This window comes from Anopheles nili, chromosome 3, assembly GCF_943737925.1.
Source record: "Anopheles nili chromosome 3, idAnoNiliSN_F5_01, whole genome shotgun sequence".
Taxonomy (NCBI): Eukaryota; Metazoa; Arthropoda; class Insecta; order Diptera; family Culicidae; genus Anopheles; species Anopheles nili.
In genome coordinates this window covers 7,601,837-7,625,572 of record NC_071292.1, presented here as the reverse complement: position 1 = coordinate 7,625,572, position 23,736 = coordinate 7,601,837, and the positions used below count along the sequence as shown (strand labels likewise).

The following is a 23,736-nucleotide window of genomic DNA, read 5'->3' as shown; positions in this document are numbered from 1 at the left end:
CGTGGGATTGACCAAGATATCCCGTGTAATGGGACGGAGCAATGGGCATTGGGAATGGTTTGGAAAATAAATTGCAATTAACCGGAGATAAGGTTCAAAATGCAATTGGCAGGGTTCACAAAAAAATGTGATTCAAAACTCTCAAAATTTCCCACTATTTATTTAAGCTATAGCATGATTTTTTCACAATTTTTTGTACTTTACTAAAGCGTCAATATCGTAACCATTAAAATAACCATCAAACCTCGTGCTGTAATATTCTACCAGCACAAATTTCAGCTCACGAACGATGCCTGCGTCGCAGCTCGATCCTCGATCACCTAAAGGTACACGGGGATTGTCGAGTGGAGGAAAAAAAACAGAGGAAAATAAAGGAAGCCACCCTTTCAGTCGCTTCTAGGTGGGAAGAACTGAAAAAAAAAACAACACTACCTTCAACAAAACCACCATTCCGTGCGAAAGCCAACACACAGAATGGGTCTGAGCAGAAAAGCACCGTGCAGCAAGGAGCAAAAGGAAAACGCAACGATGACGCAGCGGCCGCAGCTCGCCCCGAGGCGAAAATGCTCGACGCCCGGCCAGGACGCTAAGGTGGTGCTCGCCCAGAGTGCGCCGGAGGTCCGGCCGTGGCCAACCACACCACGGTCTCTAAATAAAGACGTTTCGTGACCATTAAACGTATCTAAATAAGGGTTATTAGTCTTGCTTTCGCACCGATTTTGGCGTATTATGTTATTATTGTTTTATATTTTACCCTCTATATTTCATTTTTGCCGTGTGTTTTTTTTCTCTCTCTTTCTCTCTCTCTCTTCTCTTCTCGCGCAGAACCCGCACAGAGGATGCCTCGCTGGGACTAATGGTTCTTGTAGGAACGGGCGAGCGCACGTCGGTGGTTGGTGGCGGGAAGATTGAATTTTCGGACGAACTCGCCGTCCGTCCCGGGGGCCGATTCGCAGCCTGGAAATACCGTGGATGATCGATACACATTTTTCAGAACACTTCCATTCGAAGCAGACGGGACCCATCGAGCCAGACCGCCGAGGTGTTGCGTTGTGAAAACTATGCCCAACCGCGACCACATATGCGCCCGTTGATTGACCCGCTCCGCTGTAGTGGTTGGTGCTGGTGATGGTGTGCAGAGCCCGGCCCGATTGTCCGCGTAGCCCACCTTTGTTCCTGTGCACACCCCGGGCGGAAGGCTCTCGCTCCGGTTCGGTCAATAATTTTGAGGCGTGAGGAACACCAACGTCGATAATTACAAAAATGATGCCCGGAGAAATGGACGCGTTTTCCTGCAGCACATCGCGCGTCAGGTCGCACCCAAGGTGGGTATTTTTTTACGTTTTTGCTGGCCCTTCATCTTCCTCCACGGTGCGCTTCCTCGGCCGGGACGGTTCCTCTCTCGCTTTGACCCGGAAACGGGGCCCACGGTGCCCGCGAGTGTTCCTGCGTGTGTCGGTGGGTATGAATTTATGATTGTGCGGTTCTGGGCATTCTTTTTGGCGCATTTCGTTGGCCATGCGTGGCCACGCTAGTGTAACCGAAATTCCGCACCAACTCGACCGGTGGCTCGTCTGCCTGGCCGGTGTCATGCAGCTCTGTCCGTGCACTCGGTGGCAGAAATATGCGACCATTAGCATTAAAATGAAACCGATCGACCCCGGTGGCAGTGGTGAGTTCCGGCTGGGCCTTTTTGGTGCGTTTTTCGGGCGACAATCACGAGGTGGTCCCGTAAGTGGAATCGGCTAATTAACCGCAATTCCTGCCACTCGCCCGCGGTTGTCTTTAGGGAGGAAGATTTGCATCGAAAATTGCGGCTTTAATGATAGTGGCCACTGCACACAAATGCCCCCGACAGTGCTGAACGCCGGCAGCCACTGATATTGTTAATTAGTAGCACTGCACCACCACCTAGCGGGCGCATATATTGTTATGCTTTTTGTTTTTCGTTGCGTTTGACAAACATCATTATTGCAGCCTGAGGGAAATGCCGGAAAACAGCCACTCCGAGCTGATGGCAATGCATGAAAACGGGCCCACATTGGCAGACGGTGAGCAATCACGAAAAGCGGGCTCAAACTCAAATGCTCGAAAACGACTTAATTTGAGCAAGCCCGAATCACGCTTCCGGCAGCGACATGCCGACCGAAAAATTCCACCCGAACACGTCTGAGCTGCACACACAAACACACGCGCACACAATAGGCTTTGCGCTCGTTTACAACCTACTTCCCAGCAGCACACGCGGCGTAGTAGTATAATTTAGTTGTAAACGCTTCGATTTTGGGCCCGCACGGTGGCTTTATCGCCTCCTGCCATTGGCTGCTGGTATCCTGTGGCCTCACGGCCCCGGTGGTCGCGAGTTCAACCCGCCACGGCATCCCGCACGGATCAGCAGAGGGAAAACCGGGATGGGGCTCGGAGGGCGGACGGTAGTTTTTATGATTATTTCGGAACCCCAAAATTTATGGTCATAATATTTTGTTCGCAGGAATTGATTTTGATTCTCCCCAACCCGTTTGACTCGTTTGCTCTCTTTCTCTCTCTCTCTCTCTCGCGCGCGCGCGCGCCTGCTTTGGCTGAAGGATGCAAGCGCGATGCAGTTCGATCGGGAGGTTAAAACCGTTCCGTGCGCCCCAGTTGCACGCGGGTATCTTTGGGTTTTGTTTTGATTGTTGCTTTTGCCTACCGCGCGGCCTGGTCTGCTATCTGGAAACCATATTTTATGCCACTGTTAAAAGCTTTCAGCGTGGCACGATCGCTTTGCTTTTCTTTCTCGCGTTTTTCCCCCCCCCCCCAACCCGATACGGTACGGGCGATCGGTATCGCGGGATGGCTGAGGGTGGTTGGCGCGAAAATTGCACCACCCTCCCCCCCCCCCCCAGCCTCCCCACCCCACATCCACGGGGGTGGCAAACTCGATCCCCCGAAGGACGCCCCGTGCACACACGACGGTTGTTGATTATTAATTAAAATACCGCACTCTACCGTGTGGCAGCGGTCGTGGCCGTGGTAGCGCCGAATCGGGCCACCGGAGAACCATTAGCATCAAAACCCAATTAATCAATGCCAAATAAATTGTGTGTTTGCGATGTTCCGCATCAATCATTAATATTTCACCCTCATCCCCACGCGCCCTGGTGCTGGGAGGCGTTTTTCCGCTGCCCGAGTGGTGGCGCACGGAAAAACCATACCGTGCAGGCATTCCTAATTTACACTCACCTGCCGGACCAGACCAGACATTGTCCCGAAGGTTGTCCTCTTCGTGGGCTACACGCACGTACATAAAAGGGCGTCAGAGGAACACGGAACATGAACTTGAACTCACCAAAAATAAATTCAAAATTATGATGTTCATCGCGTTGGGGACACACGCTGCTGGCTAAATGGCGCCGGACGCGCACGAGCAGACCTGACTCGCTCCGGGAGCCGTATGGGTGCCATGTAAGGGTTTCCACGGCTGAGCCGGGTGCAACTGCAACTGCAACTGCAATCTGTGGACTATTTAGAGCCATGGCCGGACGCGCCACTGGCGACACGGACCGGATCCCGGCCGGTGCATTGGCCCTTTCGCTCGTGGGCTTCTGTTCTTTTTCCACACCAAAAGGGCTATTCCTTCGATCGCTTTGTCATCGCCCATCGGTTACTGCGGTTGGAGCGCATTCGTTCGTGTGCCGTGCTCGAGCTTGCGGTGGGTCGTCGATCTTGCGCTCTCGAGTGCGCCATGGTGACCGCAGCGGGACACTTTTTAATTTCATTACCATCACTTGATTTAATAACTTTTATGATGCCACCGCTTGCGGGAGCGTGCTCGAGTGACCTCCCTGGAGCTACGGTGGAGCTCTGGAACCAGAAGGACCCCCTGGTCGGGCTTGGTAAGCCGATTCACCGCCGATGATCCTTTCATCGCTCGTACAGCAGCGTTACAGTTTCTTTGTTAGCTAGAATGTGCCGGGGGAATCGCCGGGGGTAAATTGAGCACAAAAAACCACCCAACAAAGTCCAATCGGAGCGGTTAGTGGTCGAGTGGTTTTTGTGTGCTTCCGCTCGATCGATCCCTAACTCGCGATGGATGCTTCTCGCAGGAGGTTCGTGTCTTGCGCCCGTTGAAGTCTTTTGTGGTGGCGCGCGGATGGAAACACTTTCAAATGGCGCTCGATTGCGATGCCACACGCCAGCATGAGACACCGACAGGCTAGTTGTCGACAGGTTGCAGCAAAGTATGGCACAACGAAACGATGCACCAGACCACGGGGAAGCCTTGGGGCCAGCGCGCCTCAAAGCGCCGTCCCTGGAGGATTGTCTGTCCGATTGCATTAGCCCCCGAGCACGGTCAGGAGTACCTCGCTTTGGTACAAATTAAGTTTACCTCTTGATTGAACACCGATCGCTGCGGTTGCACCATTTCGCAAACGTCATGCCGCCCGTTACGCGAACCGGCGAGCGAAAGCCGTGCGGAAGAAAGAGAGTGCCCTCTGGGAATTGGTGCCCGCTGCCGATCGCATTCCGAAACTGTGTCGATCCCGCAGGCTGGCGTAATTGAAACTGATGGTTTTAGTGCTGCGCCAATTAAAACGTTTTGCTTTCCCAAGCACGGGCTTGGGTTCGTACGTGGATTAACGTAATGACGCAAGGATTTATTTTTCAATTAACTGTGACTGTACGATCAATGCGCTTGTGATCGCGGGATGGAGCGTCGCACTCGCGGGTGAAGTTGATAGGAGAATGAAAACTTAATTAAGTGCACTGAAGCGAGCAGGGGAGGGAGAAAAAAAAAGCCATTGCAAAATCGTTCCAATATCGCCAACCCTGGATCTTGGAGTGCTTGATCAACTGCAAACGGCGCATGATTTCATGTAGTGTGTCCACCACAATTATGCCGTTTAGCTCCACACACATACACGCGGCCGTCTCATCCGAAGCAAAGCGCTTCCTGAGCGGCTGATTGAGATCTCCGAAGCAATCAAGAAGCCAAAGCCCATTAGAATTAGTTAACATCACGCCAAGGCTCGAGTCAGGCGCAGAAAACCCACCACAAAGAGCGAGAGAAGCTGAGAGGCTGCATTCCCGGTCAGCCCGACGAACGGAGTGCGGGCGCACAAAAACAAAGAAAATTTCCCGCCCCGAACGGGGGCCGTAAGGCAAACATCGGGGAATACACATAACTAAACAATGGGCCGCCGAAAGACAGCGTACCACACGCGCGAGAGAGAACGAAGGAACAGAAATATCATCTACTAATGCATCCTAATAACATAGGTATGGTATCAAAATCTTCACGTTCGGTGTTAGGTCCGAAACGTGGCGAACGTGGATCGCTCTTTCGGACCTTCCTGCTGCTGCCCGCCTAATGGACCGACCTTTCACGGACGTCTCGGATACGTGTCGGAGCGCACACGGGGTCCGGAATTTCGAACCACCAACACCAGTGCCGCCACCGCCGCGAACAGGACGAGACAGGAAGAGCACCATCGCCCGGTAGGTCCGAGGCCGAGGCCGAGGCGTGTAAATTGATGAGGGCCCCCTTTTGCGGAGGGCCGCGTTGTTTTCCTCCCGCACAAGCCCATGCTTTCCGCGGCTTCTTCGGGTGGGTGCCGCGGAAAGCATAAGAATAACAAATTTCCAAATTAATATAAATTATACCTTGCGGGGAACACCTTTTATGTTTCGTTATTTCCCGCGTTCCGTCCGGGCGGCCAAACCGCGTGTGTGCGTGTGTGCGCGTGTGTGTGTGTGTGATCTTCATGGCGTGTTTTTCCCCTCCGGAACCGGGTCCCGCCCGCAAAGGATGCGCCCATTCCGCCAGCCATCGCCAGCGACCCATTTGGCCAGGATGATGATGGCCCACGGAAGCGCAATATTTAGACCACCGTCTCCGCTGGGATCGCGATCGGCACCGGGGCATATTCGAGGGTTGAGGGCTTTGCTTTTCATGAATGGGAAACCCTCTCGCCGTTGCCTCCGCGCAAGGCTCCGATCCGTTCTGCATTGTGCTACGTCATGCGCTGCTCGCAGCACACTTAGTCCTCCATTAGCCCGTCCGGACGGCTCGATATCGATCGACATTGTTCTGGCACGGTCGGGGTGTTAAAGATGCACGGAAAATCTCTCGCCGATCGCACCGGTGAAGCCGCCACCGGTGAAGGGGGTTTTCCCACGCTAAGGGGCCGAAACGCGCCGGCATTTATGCTCGCTTTTGACCTCATCATTTTTGTAGTATTAAGTGCAATCATCTCGCAAATGGGTCATTACCAGAGCGCGAGCCCCAGAAGCTGTCGGCGTGGGTGCTCGCAAGGCGCACACGCGGGGCAATTCCGAGCCGCACCATTATCGAGCGAGCCAATATTCTGAGGCAAGCTTTTCGTGTTTCGCCAATATTTCTGCTGCCCAGCTTGGGGTGGGTTTTGCGCATGCGTTCCGGTGGGGCTTGCTGCTCCTTTTTGTTTGTGTGTCCTTTACCTCGGTCTGCTCGCATTCGGTGGCATTCCAGCGGCTCGGTCGGGGAAAATGGTGGCCTCGCCAGTACCGCGCTGTGTGGTCCTCGGCGTCGGTCGGTCGGCTTTAATGATTCCGTTCGACCACACGAGCCACCGAGAGGGCCGGGCATTATTCACCGAAATGTATAAAACTGGAAACTGGAAGCCCAAAACGTTGCGCTCGCGCTGGCAGAGAAGATCGTCGGTGCGAACGAACGGAGAGGGACGACTAAAAACAAAACAAAAAAAAGGCTCAACATAAAAACCGCTCGCGGCCAGGTCCCGTCAATGTGTCGGGAAATAAATTATTACATCGCACCACGCAATCTTCCCGCACGCTCAGCTTCGGTTGGAAGCGTTGGTTGGAAGGTGACGTGCAGCAGAAACCCCCCGAAAATCGCTACTCAATCATCAATTCGGGGCGTCCAACGGTGTCTGAGGTGCACTCGTTTCTTCAGCTCGATTAAGGATGCGACCAGATGATCGGTCAAAATAGAGCCCACAAAATCCCTGCACGAGTTGTCTATTTCCATACGCCACCCGGGCGCGATTCGGCACCGAATCCGTTAATGAAAATGTGCGCGCTTCTCCAGTCTTATGAAAAAAGTCCCCCAAAAAAAAGGAAACACACTCACAATCGACCACATTCTTCTTGCGCGCGCAGGCTCCCGCCAGTGCTGCAGGCGAGCGAGCGCGATTGTGATAATTATGCAAATTGATGCTCATTAAATTAAAGCATCTTTTGTTCGTTCTCGTCGATCGCGGCAGGATCACGACCCGTTTCAGTGGGTGGGCACGCGTGAGGTTCTGTTGCTCTCGCGCTATCTCTCTCTCTCTCTCTCTCTCTCACTCTTGAGGGTCGATTGAATGCGCCTGGCAGTGGGTGGCGATTGGGGAATTTAGGGAGAGAAAAAAAACACGCCACATTCGAAGGTGGGTTTTTACCTAAGTGGAACAAATTAGTAGCGGTATTGTTGGGGACCAGACCGGATGCCGTGGTTGGGCAGGGAGTCAAAATACCCCACCCCGCTGGGAGGTGGAGCTCCCGGGGGTCCGTCTCTCGCACCCTCGCGGACACTAAATGGAACCCCGAGACGTTGTTTAATTAACAATTATAGATACCTCTGTCATGCGAGCTCAGATGAAGGTGGTCTTCTCGGGCTTCGGAATGTCCACCGTTGGGAGTTTTTATTGCCGGCACCATTTTGGACACTCGGGTGGGCTGGCTCGATTGAAGACCCATGAAGATGTGGTCCCTCTTCGAGCCGACGAAGGTGGCATGGACATTTGTTGGAAGCAACCATTCACGCCACTACAAATAGCTTAATTTATGGCATTCCGAGACCGATCCGGACCGATTCGTCGAGCTTCGTCGACGAGCTTTAGACTTCCCGATAAGAGCCTTCTCCTAATCGAGAAGAAGCGAACGGGTCCGGCGTGGGCTTCTGGCTGACGAAACGGTGGTGTATTGATGTCGCAAGCCAACAGGACTGAGTCACTAATTGAGCGAAGCGAACCAAGCTAAGGTAAGTAGTAAGCCGTGTTACTAGTCGACGGGTGCTTCCACGAAAACCCATTAGTGCCGCAATGTTCGGTTGTGGTTTTGTTTGTTCAGAGGTCCCTTATAATGGCACCGATGCTTTGGGCATGTCGGTCGCGATGATTCGCACCGGAAGATGAATCACCTGTCGCGCGATCAGAGATTCAGCGCATTGGAATTTCGCGGAATGTACCCTCCCAGCTAGTAAGGAGCGAGGTATGAGCCAATTTGCTTCGTCATGCTCGTCAGCTGCACGACGGAAGCGATAGTGAGAAGCCGGTTGAGAAGGAGACATTATTTTGATTCACCTTCGTTCACCCGGAAAAGCCAACCTGAGTCATCGAGAAATCGACGGAAATTCACATTCATTCGGATTCATTTATCAGCCTCGCAACTGGCCCGGATTACTGTCCTGGATGTTTGTTTTCTCCATCCTCTCCTGCTGCCTATGGGGGCACAATGCACCGACGCGAGGAAAAATGACAATGTCCGAGTGGGACTACGACATGGCTCTAAATAGCTTTAACCAGTTGTGACAGGGTCTAGAAACCGCCCTCGACAGACCCTGGCGAGCAGCCGATCGTGCAAACGACACACCACCCGACAGGCGCTCGCAAAGTAGCTGTCGATCTTGATGATCGTCCGATTGAAAATGAAAACATTTTGACTTTATTGTATTACGCGACCCGCGTGCATGCGATGGAAAGCGAATTGCGTGCAATAGCGGTACGCGCTGTCTCCGGCATGTCAAGCTCACGGACTCGTGGCTCGATCGCAACCAAACGGGTAGATTGTCCAGGGATCGGGCGGCAGGGCACGATGACTGGCGAGCTTTTCCGCAGGCGCAAGCCGGGCGCGTTTCGAAAATGGATCGATGTAATTTATCATCATCACCATCATAAGCACGATCATCAGCATTGATCTTCGGATCGGTTCACGGTGGCAGCGGGTGCGATCGTACAGGATGCGGAATCCCTCGCGGCGATCGCTGGATAAAGCGAGAGAGAGCTCCAACCACCCGTCAGCTCAAAATGGGTACGAAGGGCCGGTTGGGTTCGTAAAATATTTGTATTCATCAAATTGTAAAACTGTCATAAAGTAACAGTTTCAGTAAATAGAATTGTACTGACAAGTCCATTAGTCCATTCACGGCGATCCCCACGTGTGGTGGAGCGTCTCGTATCAACGTCTTCACCACGCTCTAGCCCTCCTAAAGGCCCTCCGAATCATTTGCCTGCCCTTCGGCTCGTACATAATGCTTTAAGTCGGACGTTAACAATAATAATAAAAATGCGCTCCACACCCGTAGCAGCCCAAGTCAAATAAAATGGAAATTAAGATATCGATGATGATTTGTTAATTTTCGCCGTTTGCCGATTCCCACCGTGATGTGTTATTTCTTGCTTACTTTTATTATTATTATTATTCTGAGGCTCCAGGGTGGGGCCCCACATTTCGGGCAGCGAAAGCGAACCCGCGCAGCAGCGGGGCCGGCGAAGAAGGAGATAAATAAACCCCCGCTCCCCCCCCCCACGCTCCCGTGCACCCGGTCCGCGATCGCGTCGTTAAGATGATCGTTGAGATTTTTATTTTTTTAATTTCGAACACGATCGCGGTGCGGCGATAAACGCCCTGCGATCCCTGCGCCCGGGACGCGATTAATACGATCAATTTCAGGCGAAATTAGTCGCCGCGATCGCGCGATCGATGAGGCCCCCGTCTGACCCCACGGCCAGTCTGGCTCTGTCACCCGAACCACGGGAAGGAATTCTTTACTTTCAGCTTAATTGCGGCGTACGTTTGCGGAAGGGTCCCAATTTCGAGCGCGAAAAGCCCAACGACGGGGCGGAGAGAAGTTTAATGTTCGCAATTTGGGTCACAACAGGTGATGGGTGTTTTTTGCGCGTGATGGTGGTGGATTCGTTTTCTGCTGCCATTTTCTTTCCATCCACCACGAAGCACCACCGGAAAGCTCGCAGGCAAGGAAACATTGTAAGGCCGTTAAGGCGTTTGAGGCCGTGTTTGATTTTTGCATTTTATTATCCTTCGCTCGGTTCGGCCCACCGAAAACCCCCCGTTTAATTCGTTCGTTCGTATCCTCGACGTCGTTCGCGGCACTTAACAATAAATATCATAATCGCTTCACGGGTGTATGGGTGTGTGTGTGTGTGTGCTCCCCGTAGATCACATGAAAAGCATTAGAGTAGTTGAATGGGTGTCGGCTGGCTGGTATGTACACACGATGCTCTCGTTTTTTTTCCGCTCACGCTTTCGCTCACTCGCTCATCAACCCACAAAACACTTCGCTTCAGTTTCAGTCTTTGACAGTTCCTGGATCGACGCCCGACACCCACATGCGCCTTCCACCTCTCAGCTCACTTGCAGGTGTACACATCCTGCAGATCGATGCAGGTGCTGCAAGTCACCTCACAGCACCACTTGAAGCTGCAGTTGCAGTTGCGCTTCACCTCGACCTGGCTGTGTGTTTGACCACGCTTGCAGCACATCAGACTGCACCCGTCGACGCCACTGGACGTGATGTTGCACTCGCGCCCGTGTGTTCCCAGCGAGCCGGTCTTTGCGTTCGGTTCACAAAAATCCTCCGAATCCTCGGTGTATACGAGATCGCGTCGCGTTGGCAGCTTGATCGTGACGTCGTCTGGCATGAAGCTGTAGCCATCGTTGCGTGCGATCACCTTCGTTGCTCCATCAAAGTGCTCCTTTAGCCGGGCACCTACCTCCGAGAATGGTGGCAACCGCATCCAGCACGTCTTGGTAGTGCAGGATCCTGAAAGCCCGTGACACTTGCACTCCATCCGCATGAACTGTTTGACGGCCTGTGAACCCCCGATCGCAAGAAGCAAACAAAAAAATAGAAAATGGCTCCGATTATTGCTGCCAGGCTGCAACTCCCAATTCGCTCACTCACCAATCGTCCTGCGTCGTTGTTGTGCAGCCGGACCAGCGTCTTAATGTCACTCTTTTTGCGCAACCGTGCATCCAAAAAGTCCTTCGATTTGCGCACCCCAAAATACACGTTATCGTCGCATCCGTCCCATTTCCACTTATCCTCTTGACCCGCGGGTATCGTGAGCGTGGGAAGCTCCTTAGGCCGACCACCACCCGGTGCGCCCTTTGCCGCACCACGACCTCCCGCCCGACGTCCCGATCCACCCTGAGCCCGCCCAGGAGCCCTCGCAATCTCTGCGCCTGTCACCGTGCTGTAGGCTGGGTTCGCGTTGACGTTTGGCTGATAGGGCGCGAGCCGGATGCCGTTAGGGTTTCCATTGGGCACCAGGGCTCCTGGGCGCGTTCGGCGATTTCCTCCCGCAGGCCGGAAACCACCCCTCCCACCACGTCGCCCATCGTCGGGCTTGGATTTGTGGTGCTTCTGGCAGGAACACTCCAGCAGGTCACCCATCGTGCAGGCTTTCGTCACCGCGTACGTGATCCCGGCGGCTGTGATCGCCTGCACGAACGCCGTCTCGCGGGTATCTGCAAAAGAGCGCAAAGAAAGAAAACAAAATGAAGGAAGCGTGAGCGTGAGAAGCGCGCGATCGCGAATAACCACGGAAGTTGCCCGATACGCCTTAGCGATATTGCTGCGATCGTTTAATTGAATTAGGCACCCTTCGATCCGGCCAAAATGCGCGCGATTCGGGCTTCGGCTTATTTGCATAAACACACAACCCGCGATCGTGTCGAGGTCGGGCCTTTTTTTTTCCTTTCGTGCCAATGACGCCGCGTTGCTGTTCCTTCTGCTGGGTCCCTTTTTTCATCCCCCACCCCACTAAGAGAGGTGCTAATTGTTGCTCAAACACGTGCACGCCGCTCCCGCACGGCTTTGGTGGGGCGTATTCGAGAAATCTTAAGCCTTCACCCGAGGTGGAGGAAAATTATCGAACCCAAATTTGTTCGATCAATATTTGCTCAACTTTTGGGGACGGTCTAGCCCTTTACGGGGAAGATTGGACTAGGGTGGCATAATCCGTCGCGTGAGCACGTTGGTGGTTGTGAAATTTGGCCACAATTGGCGCCTCCTAGCTGGCAGAGAGGCTTGGAGTTAAGCCGTCATGGGTGTGGAATTTTAATGGCCCGGTGGGCGTTTAGGGTGCTGGGAGTCATCCTGCTTGTGGATATGTTTTCCGTTTGTAGCTAACTGATCTATACGCTGTTTTTTTTCGCGATATCATCCACCGCACGGGCAAAGTTGCGCAAAGTCGTTAATGTTTATGGATGGCATTGATTCATCGTTTCGGAGGAACGCGCGTTTGATGTCTTAATCTCCGCGAACGGCGGCGTAACGTTTGTTTGTGCGCCCCATCAGAACACCCCGAAAAGGGTGGAAAAATGCTGCTATCTGTTTTCTCAACGACTGTTTGCTCCACAAACAAATTAAAACTCAGCAATATTTGTGTTACGCGGGTCTACCAACTTAAGCATTTCTATTCCGGGTGGTTTGGAATTTCGGCTTCAGTAATGACGCCTGCAACAAGGCTTGCGAACACTTGCGGCACGGAAAAATTGCAATGCACCATTTGACAAACCGATCGATTGGGTTGCGTTATCAGTACTCCTACCCGCCGAGGGCCTTTAGGGTTGAATTAATGTGAACTCATTACAGCTCCCCGCTTAAGGGAAAAATCGTGCACCGCATTTCCTTCCAATCGAACCGGCGAAACGATCGACCGCGCTCCAGGCGATGATATACGATCGGCGTGTCTGAGGCATGTTTTTCCGCGCAACCGATACTTTTAGCCTACATGTTTAGTCACGTACGTGATCGAAATGGACAGCAAATGAACAGCGGAAAAATGAAACGCGGCAACGTTTTAGGTACGCTCGGTGCGCCAAAGGATCGCGAGCCGTACAGACAGAGAGAGACAGAGAGTGAGAAAGAGTGCGCGCACAACAAAAAAAAGAGACACAGATTTGTACAAAAATGGGGCAAAATCAATCCGCACCATCGTGGGTTCGCCTGTTTCCAGCCAGGACCGCCGTCACCGGGTCGGCCCTTCGACGGCCGCAAATGGATAATGATGGTGTCGTGTTTGCTTACAAAACATGTATTACATCGATCGCTTTACGATCGCCGCCCTGTCCGGGTCCTGGTGCCCCGGGAAGGCAAACCGAACGGCACTGGCACGCATCAGGCAGCAAGCGAACATGAGTGGTGGCTCGGGATTATTATGCACCCTCGGCACCCATCAGGAGCACTTTGTCAGGCCGCGAGGCCCGGAGACGCATGGTAGTCAATTCAACCGTCAGTAATCCGTCTCGATCGATCTCCGGATCTGGATCGATGGGTTTCTCGGGCCGTGCCGGTGGTAGTGCATAAATCCAGCTTCACGCGGGTCTCCAGCTCACCAGGCTGCTGTGATGTGGAAAGATCGGAACCACCACGGTTTCACCGATAGACGAACACCGGAACGGCACGGAAGGCCAACGACTGTGACTCGCGGTACAATTTAACTGTCAATTTGTGAATAACTTAAATTAACTTTATGGCGAGCGCGGATCAAAATTAATGTTTATTGAATTAAAGTGATGTAATCTGGACAATGGCAATGAGATTGTTTATCTGCCAGTCACCCGCCCAGCAAGGTGGTGTTTGGCAGCCGAAATAAGACCGGTGCGGTTCTCCATACCACCGGAATGTCCCTCCGAGCGTCGGAAAACTCGCAACATCCGTGTAGGATGGCCATGGGAATTGTCATGGTCGAATGTCAGGGTATGTCGCTGCGCCGGCGGCGATCTTCGTGCACCATTTGCGCACAGAATGGGACCCGTCAATCCGCGAACGCGATCCATGGGATGCCCACGGGTTGGTGGACGGGCTAAATGGTCCTGACGGCGGAACACACGTGACACGACACGGACGACGGTAATCCGCGTGGAAACGGGCGAGTGCCCCTTGTATAATGATCAATCTGTCCTTTTCGCACGGAAGGCAGCCTTGAAGATCGCCCTTTGCCCAATCGAAAGGTATTGAAAAATCGAACCATGAAGCGCAATCTGCATGACCGAGTGCGCAACGGAACGAAGGAGACCATCAAGCAAGTGTGCAGGACTCCGTTTTCTTTCTCTCGCTTGCAGTTGCAACAAACGTTACAGCTTAAGCTCATTCATAAACGAAAGCCTCGAAAGCCAGCGGAAAGTTCAACGATCCTCGATCGAGCACAATTCCGGCGGAGGCAACACAGATTCCAGATTCCGATGCGACAGATCGCACAGATTCGGACGTCCGAATGTGAGACGTCCTGGTTCGGTCCAGCGAAGGGCCGCCCGTTCGTTTGTTTGTTTGTTTTATTGATCCGATCGCGCAGCAAATCAGCACGGGGCGGAAAAAGGAACCTCGTGTGCGCGCCGTAACGCGAGCACACAATTCAGCGGCCGCGACAGGACCGCGACAGAACAGCGACAGTACAGCGACAGATCGGCCGCAGGACTCTCGACAGACAGACAAGTGCAGCCATGTTTTTCGCGAGCCGTGCTTCGGCACCGGCACCGAAAGCAACCGCCGGATTGAGCGTAATTTATAGCGATGACAATATCGTTACGTTCGATTTAAATTTTTCAATTGCACGACAAGCACGATCCGCGCTGAGGGCCCCTGGCACGGTGTGCTCTCTTATGTGCTCCCTTTATTTTTCTTCCTGAGGCTCCCTTTTTCGCTCTCACGGATGGAAACCGCTTTCCCGACGTTTCGGAAGGCAGTGCTTTCAGCGATCGTCAATTATGTACAATTTACGGTGGTGCAGTCGAGCAGCCGCACCTTCTGTCGCCCACTCAGGCGCGCGCGAACTCGTCCTTACCTTTGGCCAGTATGCGGCGCATGCTGCGTTTGATGGTCCAGGAGCAGTTCCACATGTTGTGCCGAAATTGGTTCTCGCATTCCCGAAAGCCCAAGCTGATGCCCCGGTGGATCTCGCGCATCAGCGACGTGTCGTTCTTGCATATTTCGGCCAGCTTTCCTGTGAGCCGCCGCGACTTCCGGTGCTTGTTGTCGCAAACCCGGTCTGGATCGAGCAGCACGTTGCTACCTTCGGCTCTGAAACAAACGAGAGAAACGGGTTTGACATTGTTTAACGATTTTCTAACAATCAGCAATCCCACTCATGGGCAGCTTTGAAAAAAAAAACGCCCTTTCGACCTCAATTACTCCCTCGGGGTTGCGATAAAACGCAAACGGCCCATTTTATGCATCGTTGAACCTAATGCAATCAGCTGAAATGATGATTGAAGTCATCAGCGTGACCCAAGACGCCGGCGGATCAGTAACTTACGCGAACAGGTTCAAGTTCACAGTGTCAGGTCGGGTTCTCGGAACCTCCATTCGACTGGCCGCACGGGAATCGTTTTTCTTACGCAACAGACGCCCATCAGTTGCGCTACGCGAACGCCGCCCGATCGGTGCAGGTGAGAAAATTTAGCTCCTTCTGGTTTTCGCCCCCCTACCGATCCCTTTCCATGCCACCGATCCTGCCGCGATGGTCTCACTTGACAGCTAAATATAGCCCTGCCAGGAGGTGAGCGTGGTCATAAAATTCAATAATGAAGATCGTTTCTAGCTGCCTTGCCTGGCGCAGTCTCGCCCATCGATGGAGCATCGCATCGAGAGGAGGTTAAAACACACACCTTTCGCGTTCATTAGGAGTTGAAGGAGAGAAGCAACAAAAAAAAGGCACACAGAAAAACACCCATTCAAACCGATTATTACCCGCTCGCGCAATTGGCTATCGAGCATTTTTGCCGCATTTTCAGTCCATTTGAACATCGTCGCCGTTAACCGTACCGCGTTGGGGTTGGGAAAGGGGGGGTGTGAAAACGTGCCTCCCGAACCGGGTGAGAAGGGTGAAACGGAAAGCAACAACCTAATTTCCACCCAGCATCCCCCTGAAGCAAGCCGGCACTTCTTGCCGGCTCGTGCAATGTAAATAATCGCGAGTTAAAATAAATAATTTCCATTACGACGCACGCGGGGTCCTTCGCGTACAGGCGGCAACATTTTCCAGACGTCCGTTATGACGTTTTTAACGGTTCTGGGTTCGGTTCGCCATCACGTAACGCGTCCGTACCGAGTGCCAGGCGCTGATTTTTACGATCTATGCAACAGGCTGCCAGTTCAATGAGTAACCCTGGCTGACTGACTAATGGAGTGATCGGGTGACGGATGAGACCGGCACCATGTCCGAGAGGCGCTAATGACGACCGGACCGAGCGGAACGTCATTAGTTATCGCGGCCACGCGACTCTCGAGCGTTATCAGTGGGCATCGGAACGAGCTCGAGCTCGTTGTCAGCTTTCGAACCCGGACCAATATGTAAAACAGAACCAACAACCGAAATCACGGACTACGCGATCACCCAGACGATCATAGGCAGAAGATGAGATAGAAATCTTGCGACCGATCGACCGGACCACTGTAACGAATCGAAACAATAAAAGAAAGAAAAGAAACATGATGGCCGCTGCTTGTTGCAGCCCCACGGCCCAAAGAAAGCTCAACCGGCTGGCAGGGTTGCCAGGGACAAAGAAATTATAAATTTAAATAGCACCGTTTGTTGATCGGTGTTGATCGTTTGATTCGCGGCGCAGCTGAGAGGTAGCCGCATTTGTCGGTGGTCAATAAAGACATAAATTTGTAGAATCACAACCCGCCAGCCCGCCAGCTCGCGTGCTTTCCCGTGCGCGCTATTCTATCACCGAAACGTGAAATCTCGACGAAAAATCTCCCAACGACAGGGCTGAGACCGATTGGCCGACGACGACGTAGCAGCGAGGGCGAAAGGCATACAGCTGTTGATATTCGGTTTCAATTTGTTGTTTTATTTGATGGCAAACCCATCAGCAGCACCGAAATCCGGCCGGGTTTATGGAAGTGCCGGCTATTGCTGCTAGGACGGTGAGCTTTAATTTGACTAATTAACGCTTCGCTTTGTGTGTTGCGACCCGTTCCCGGGCTGCCCGAAGCTCGAGGGTAGCCGATTGTGTGAAGGATAAGGAGGAAATAAAACCACGCTATCGCGCAAAGCATCTACGGCGATCGTGTGAACGAGCGGGTTTTTTTTTCGAAAAGGATGAACGGATTTATGGTGGCGTGGCGTTTTGTCTCACCACCTAATGGGAGGCTTCATTTCGTGTAAGCTTCTTTGTGATTTAATAGATGACATCCGTTTTGTGGGTTTCCACCTCGCGTTCGCTCAATGGGCAAAATATCACCCTCAAAATGGCACGAGCAGCTGGAGGCCGTTCGGTTTAAGCAATCACTTGCAATCGCCCGCCGTAAATTGCGACACGTGATTGAGCGGCTCATACACGATCGACACGTTTACGTTTACTAGCTCGGGCGCACTTTGTCACCCTGTTTTATGACTCATTCACCCGATGGATGGCCCCATTGTGCTCGCCACCTGAATGGGGCATTATCGTGCACCGTGCACCGTGCACCGTGTGATCTATCCGGCAGCCCATCAGACCCACCACTAACGAATGCGGCGAATTCATTGAATACTAATCATCGGTAACGAACAATTTCAACAGCTGTCGGACCCGTTCGCTACTAGCAAGCGAGATCTGCCTCGCGGATTGTTGGTTTTTTTACGAGCGCAATCGTGAGCTGCATCGCGAGTCTAGCAGATTTTCCTTTCGCGCAACCAAATGCAACCGGTGAACCGAGCTCGTCCCGTCGGCAGCACCAAGACGTAATGGACGTTGATGGGAACCATGCCGCTGGTGTGCTGTTTGTTGCAAAACGCGCGCACTGTTTGCGCTCCTCTCGCATCCCAACGGAGGCCAATGGTTGCCAACTGTCGCACGGAAGCGGAACTTCACCAGGACGGAACCGTGCTGGATTCGTGCGAAAATAATCGCTTGTCACTCAGCTGTCGCGCGTTGATCCCCCATTTGCGGCGAAACGTACTCCGTTTCAGGCGAAAGCTGACCACCAGCAATAGCCGCCCGGTGAACGCTTAGATGCACACGCGGAATGTGCATCGCCCGGGAGAAACACTTTTCCTGGCGCAATTCCCTTGCATTCCCTTGCATGCGAGCGCAAGATGGCTTCCGAGCTGCCGTGGTTCTGGTGTTTAACTCAATTTTCTCAATTATGCATTTAGACTGATGCGCGCTGCATTCGAAGCCGGTGCTCTGGGCTTCCCGGGCGTCCCGGGCGTCCCGGTGAAGTGTAAATTTCCCGGGCGTGCAACCGCAACCGAGCTCGCGTCCACCTCGAGGCAATGGTGAACTAATCCGCTGCTAAGATCTTCGCCGCATCCGCGAGCCAGCCGGGCAGGGTGGTGCGTGTTTGAACATGGCCGCAAAACCGAACCGCAAACGCTGGCCCGCAGGATGACGGCCCTGTAGGCTCGATTCGAAACGCTATTAACACTCTGCGGCCAGTCGTTTATTTGCGTTTATGAAGTTGTGCATTTTAATTTCAATTTAAACAATCGCTAACCATTCATGACACAGCGCAGCCTTCCGGTGGGCTGGGCACGATTTCTTCCTGATGCTCTGGACGAAGAAGGTGGCTTTCGAACGGCCCACGCACGAGGTCGTAGGTTTCCTTGGCGGGATTCAGCCACGCCATGTGTCATTTTTCCGGGCGACTCAAACGGACTTGAATCATGGCGCGCAAATCCTTGCTTTTATTTGCGTCAAGCTATTTACTTCATGGTTTACTTCGGACAAACATGATTTTCTCTGCATGTGTAAAGCGTTTTGCCTTAAACAAGTAAACGATTTTCCATTTGTTTTTTTTTTACTCTCAACCATAATAAGATTCACAAATTGCAGCCGCTAAGCTGTGCTGCAGTTTTGCATTGCGCAAGCGAGGTTTATCGCTCATGCTTCGCTCGCTTTCGTCACCCAAGCAGTTGTCCTTCGACGCTCGACGATGGCCCATAGTGCAGACAGCGAGTGTATTACGTTGTCGTCTACCTAACTGTTCATTAACTGACTGGCAGCGGACGGTCTGGTGTCTATTCCCTCCGGTGCTTGTTAAATCATCGTAAATTAAAACGACATAAAGCCGAGTCCTCGCCGTCTCTCGGTCTCACGTGAGGCGCATGGAATCGCCAGTCCGCTTGGCCCTTTCGCCCCCGTGGGCTGTTTGTACGTGATGATCCGCTTAATCAACTCCGAGCCGTGCCCCGGGGGAGATAAAAGATCAATATTTCACCCATCGTGGGTCCCACCGTCAAGAGCCAGCGAAATGGACGGAACCGAGACCGAGACAAACAGACACGCTTTCAGGACCAACGGAGCGGAAAACCGTCCCACTTTGCTTTGATGCGGCGCGCTGGACCGAACGGAAAATAACAACGAGCACAAAAAAAAGGCACAAAATGCCACCCTCTCTTTCTCGCTCGGGCTAGAGGGAGAATAAAAAAATGCACCTAAAACCCACCACCCCGGCGAGTTGCTCTTTGCGCAGCAGCCGGCGGGCGGCTTTTGGGAGCTGCGCTGAAAATGCATTCAGCTTGAGCAAATACAACATGACAGAGCGCAGCATAAATAGCTCCTACGGGGCCGCCGTTCTCCTGCATCACTCTCCGGTCGATGGGACGAAGGCCCGGGACCCTCAAAGTGCATCTGAAGATGCTTGCCTATTTATTCGCCGTCATCTTGAAAACGCTCGAGTAGTTTGTTTTTTCTCGTCGATTGAGAGGCAAACGCGCAGGAATAGCGAGAGAGACTCACCAGCCCACCCGATCCTGGAAGGTAGTGTAACAAAATCATCAAACATTTGACTCCTTCAGTCGAGTGGGTGCCTGGCACTCCGAAACCCGCCCCGGGCAAGCATGCATCCATGTCATCAGCCCTTTTCCTGGGCCGGCTCTGCCTCGGGGTCACGTCGGACAGGGTGACGGGTCCGTCACCCGGGGATGTGTTTTTTCTTGATTTTTTTTTCAAGCTTGACTCAACACACACACACACACGGCGAGGAATTCGACAGGCTGCGAAGCCGAACCCGTGTCGTCGGGAAACCCCATTTTGCAGGTGCATCTGCGAAGATTGACAGGTCCCGCCCGTGCAGCGGATGCAGCCTCGATGGCGGCAAAGGTATCGAAAATGTGAGGGCAAAAAATGCACACACACACACACACACACACACACACACGTGCGTGCGTGCAGTGACGCATTCGTTCGACCACCGGGACGAGCGTTGGCAACACTTGCAATTAAAATCCACTTACTGCCTCCCTGAAGGCCCCAGCTGGCCCAACGGGGAAGAAACCGATCATCGGTCGGAAAAGGGAATAATCAATGCGATCGGTTCGACTCGGCGCTAATGAGTTGATCCAAGCCGCTAATGAAGCTAATTATCGCCGCGGTATACCGCGCGCGCGGATCGCTCTAGCGCCGGACTCGTGATGATGCGATGACTCCCTGGCACAGCGGCCTCGAGTATTATTCAATGTAAACATTGTAACAGCACCGAAACGGCTCCAGTATAAACAGTGATCGATCTCCGGGCGCGGCTTTGAGAGCACACCGAGTGCGGTACCGTACGGGTCTCGCGGCAGGTGAGCCAATCCTTCGATTGCATGCCATCAACGTCAGCGCAGATGCGAAGGATCCCCACGGTGACGACGACGACGACGACGACGACGACGATGGCAGGTAATCAATATGACTTTCGACATGATTGGCTGTCATCAAAAGGCCGATTCCGCCCCGGACCCGGTACCGGAGCGTCCTTTTCTCAAGGATATCGGTTCCGTTCCGCTTTTACGCTGTTGGCGATCGATCGGAGCGGGCTTGTGTCGATCCCGGGTATCGCTACCCGAAAGCGCACTGATCGCCATTTAGGGTGCGCGCAAAAGTATCCGATTTCGGCGAACCGAAAACACCGGCCATTTTCTAACGTTTCGCTCCCGGGGCGTGTAACTGAACACTGCTTACCCGCACGGACACTTTTGGAGCTTTGAGTACGTTGTGCCTGTTGGCACTGCGCCACGGTGCGCTTGGATGCGCTCGAGTGCAGATGCACCGAGCTGCATCGTAAACAGATACCTTTCGCTCCCGTTGGAAGACGCTGGCCATAAATAACTGGCGCATGATTGGTTGGTTGGTTGGCGGTGTCCCAGCGCATCCCATTGTACATTGTTGGATGTTCCTTTTTTTTCTGACGACGCGCAACATAACGAGCATCATGCCGTGGGGAACAAATCGTAGAACTCAATCTCAACCTAAGCGATGGGGGCATAAACGCAAACCGCTGTTTCATTTATCTCAATTGTCAAATGGTAGCCTTGATAAGGCGCTTGAAGCGATTAAGCTGCTCCGTTTCGATTTTCGGGCCTCGCAAAACCCGAGAACAAACCCAAAAAAACCCCGGGAGAAATGATACATTCCGCAAAATTAGCATAGGGCTGTTGCTTCCTTTCGCTGCCCTCTTTTTCGCCCGATCGCCCTCCAAAGGATGGCGAATTTGTGTCGACCCTTCTCAAGCGCCCGCATCCCCGTGGAATGTGTCTCGACGACAGGCCCACCGATCAGCCTTTGGGGGCTTTCGGGTTCAAAATCGTAAAGATTTACCGATAACCCACCGTCCGCAGACGGACGCAACTGCTGGTGCAGCATTTCAAGTGTGACCTCTCGGAACGTCTACCGCGGGCTGCGGTCATCGGAACGCGCCATCTTACCGGCGTGAGTGGCGCTTCGAGCGAGATCGCGACGTGCCCAAATTCCACCGTGCGTGACCTCCCCCAGCAAGGAGTCAACCGCGTAGACGTCGTTATGCTGCGAGGCGTGCAGCGAATTTCTTATGCGCCGTGAAGCGCCTGATTGAGGGATCGCACCGACGTGCGGTGATCGTCCGTCCGAGATTGCCGCGGTCTGGTCCTGGCCGGCTCCGGGATCTCGCTGTCGGATCCCGGCTTATCTGGCGCGCACTGGCGTAATACTCATCAAATTGCGATATTGCTTATCAAGATACGACCAGCAGCAGCCCGGACGGGATGCCAAGCGAAACGTAAAACGGGCAGCGTGTCATCTGTCGCTCACGCAAGGTAAGTGTAAACTTGTGATATGATGTGCCGGCGTGGAACCGATTTCATGCTTCCATGGGCTTGCCTTCACTGCTCGCCTTCCCTTGTTGGAGGCTCGTTTCATCCGTCCTGGACCGAGGCGATCGCGTGCACGGCAGCTCACGCTGGACGCCTCGTCAGGGTCGCCTAGGGCCCAGCCTCCGTCCTAGGCGAGCGTTGGGACCGCTTATCACAACATCATCGCTAATGATATAATGAGGGGCAGTTTATAATATTTATAATCGTTTTTAAAAGCGTAAATGTAATTAAGGATGCATTTAATGGCTGCTCAGCGGTCGGCAGTAATCATATCTCTCTCTCTCTCGTTCGCTTCTCTGCCGTTCGCAAGGCCCTCGTCCTTGCCCTCAGTCGATGCAACTGATCTTTCTGAGACCCCCGTTGGCGCTAGTTTGCCTGCAACAGTGTATGCGCGTAAATAGCCCCACTATGGATCTACTTACGGCGCTGATCGTGCTGAATGGGTGAGAAGGTGGAATAAAAAAAAAACGCATCGGCTTGATCGACAATGAAAAATACAACACCACATACGCTCAAGTTCGCATTCCAATCAGCCGTTGCTAGCCGTTCTCGGGGACCGACAAGCACCTCGGCGCCGTTGTTTCCATCCGGTCGGTTAATTATGAAATTATTTAGATAAAGTGCGGAATATATATATATAGTCGTACCCGTGGCAACCCGGGGGCAACCGAGCAGATGCACCGATGCAATAACTTACAGTGCATCGCGGCCACATCCCGCGCACAACTTAGTAACGCCGGTGTCTGCGTGCGAACCATCCTGAAAGCATTCCATGGCCCCTCGCTTTCAACCCCTTGGCCCCGTGGAAATGGGGTCTGGAAATTTAGTGTCGCCGAGCATCGAAACCCGGCCCGGCCCGGCCCGGACAAGCTAATGGGCCACGGATGATTACCTAGCGCATCGTGAAGGTGCAGCCTAGCAGCCTGGGCGAACGGGAATCGCGGTCAAGGGGCTGCACATGGATGCTAAGTAGTCGTTTTGCTCTCAAGCACCACCGCTAATAAGCCATTGAGCGATGCGGCCCCCACTCGGGAATGGCGGAAGCAAAAAGGGCAAACGGGCGATGGTTTCAATTCCGGTTTTCACCCGCCACCAATCCGGTGAGTGAGTTTTGGGGCCAAGTTTAAGGGAAATGATTGTAGCTGCATATTGAAGAAAATGTGGTTCCCAAAAGCTTTCTTACCTCCACAGGCCGGTGATTGGCATGATCAGTATCAGGTAGATCACTATCAGTACCAAACGCATAATTGAATCGTCCTGAGTCCGCTGACGCAAGTCTGTCCGCAATCTGGCACACGTGGCGAAACGACCCACCAGACCCACCCACCGGAAATCGGTTCACAGCCACGTCAGCACGAGCACTTTTCCACACACATACACACGCACGCACGCACACAAACACACGCACACAGTCGGCGCGACACGAGGAAAAGGTCCCAAAAGCACCCCCGGGCAAGCACGGATCAAGCGTCGAGGTTCACATGATCGCGAACGGACGTCTCTCATGCGCGATCCCGATAAGGCGGTTCCACTCGCCGGAGAGTCACTGCACTCTGACCTGTGCCCTCTGTACGCGTACGCGCAGAATTTTACCTGCTAGATTCCGCTGGCTGATCGATGCCGATCTCACCTGCTTGTGAAAAGC

General features: G+C 53.2%; 1 protein-coding gene across 1 annotated transcript; it reads right to left on the bottom strand.

Annotated features, from left to right (window-relative positions):
- Nucleotides 1-10,128: 10,128 nt before the first annotated feature.
- Nucleotides 10,129-23,336, bottom strand: LOC128727594 (protein Wnt-6). The gene is made up of 4 exons (XM_053821524.1): nt 23,275-23,336; nt 14,832-15,067; nt 10,946-11,511; nt 10,129-10,853 (listed from the first exon to the last, which is right to left on the bottom strand). The coding sequence occupies exons 1-4, from the start codon at nt 23,334-23,336 to the stop codon at nt 10,392-10,394; spliced, it is 1,326 nt and encodes a 441-aa protein (XP_053677499.1). The 3' UTR covers nt 10,129-10,391.
- Between the last annotated feature and the right edge of the window lie 400 nt (nt 23,337-23,736).

Bases quoted from the DNA above. Each gene is read 5' to 3' on its own strand.
- LOC128727594 (XM_053821524.1), bottom strand. From the start codon at position 23,336: ATGCGTTTGGTACTGATAGTGATCTACCTGATACTGATCATGCCAATC. The intron at 15,068-23,274 runs GTAAGAAAGCTT...CGTTTGTTTCAG, and splicing joins CCAATCACCGGCCTGTGGAG to AGCCGAAGGTAGCAACGTGC. The intron at 10,854-10,945 runs GTGAGTGAGCGA...GGGGGTTCACAG, and splicing joins ACAACGACGCAGGACGATTG to GCCGTCAAACAGTTCATGCG.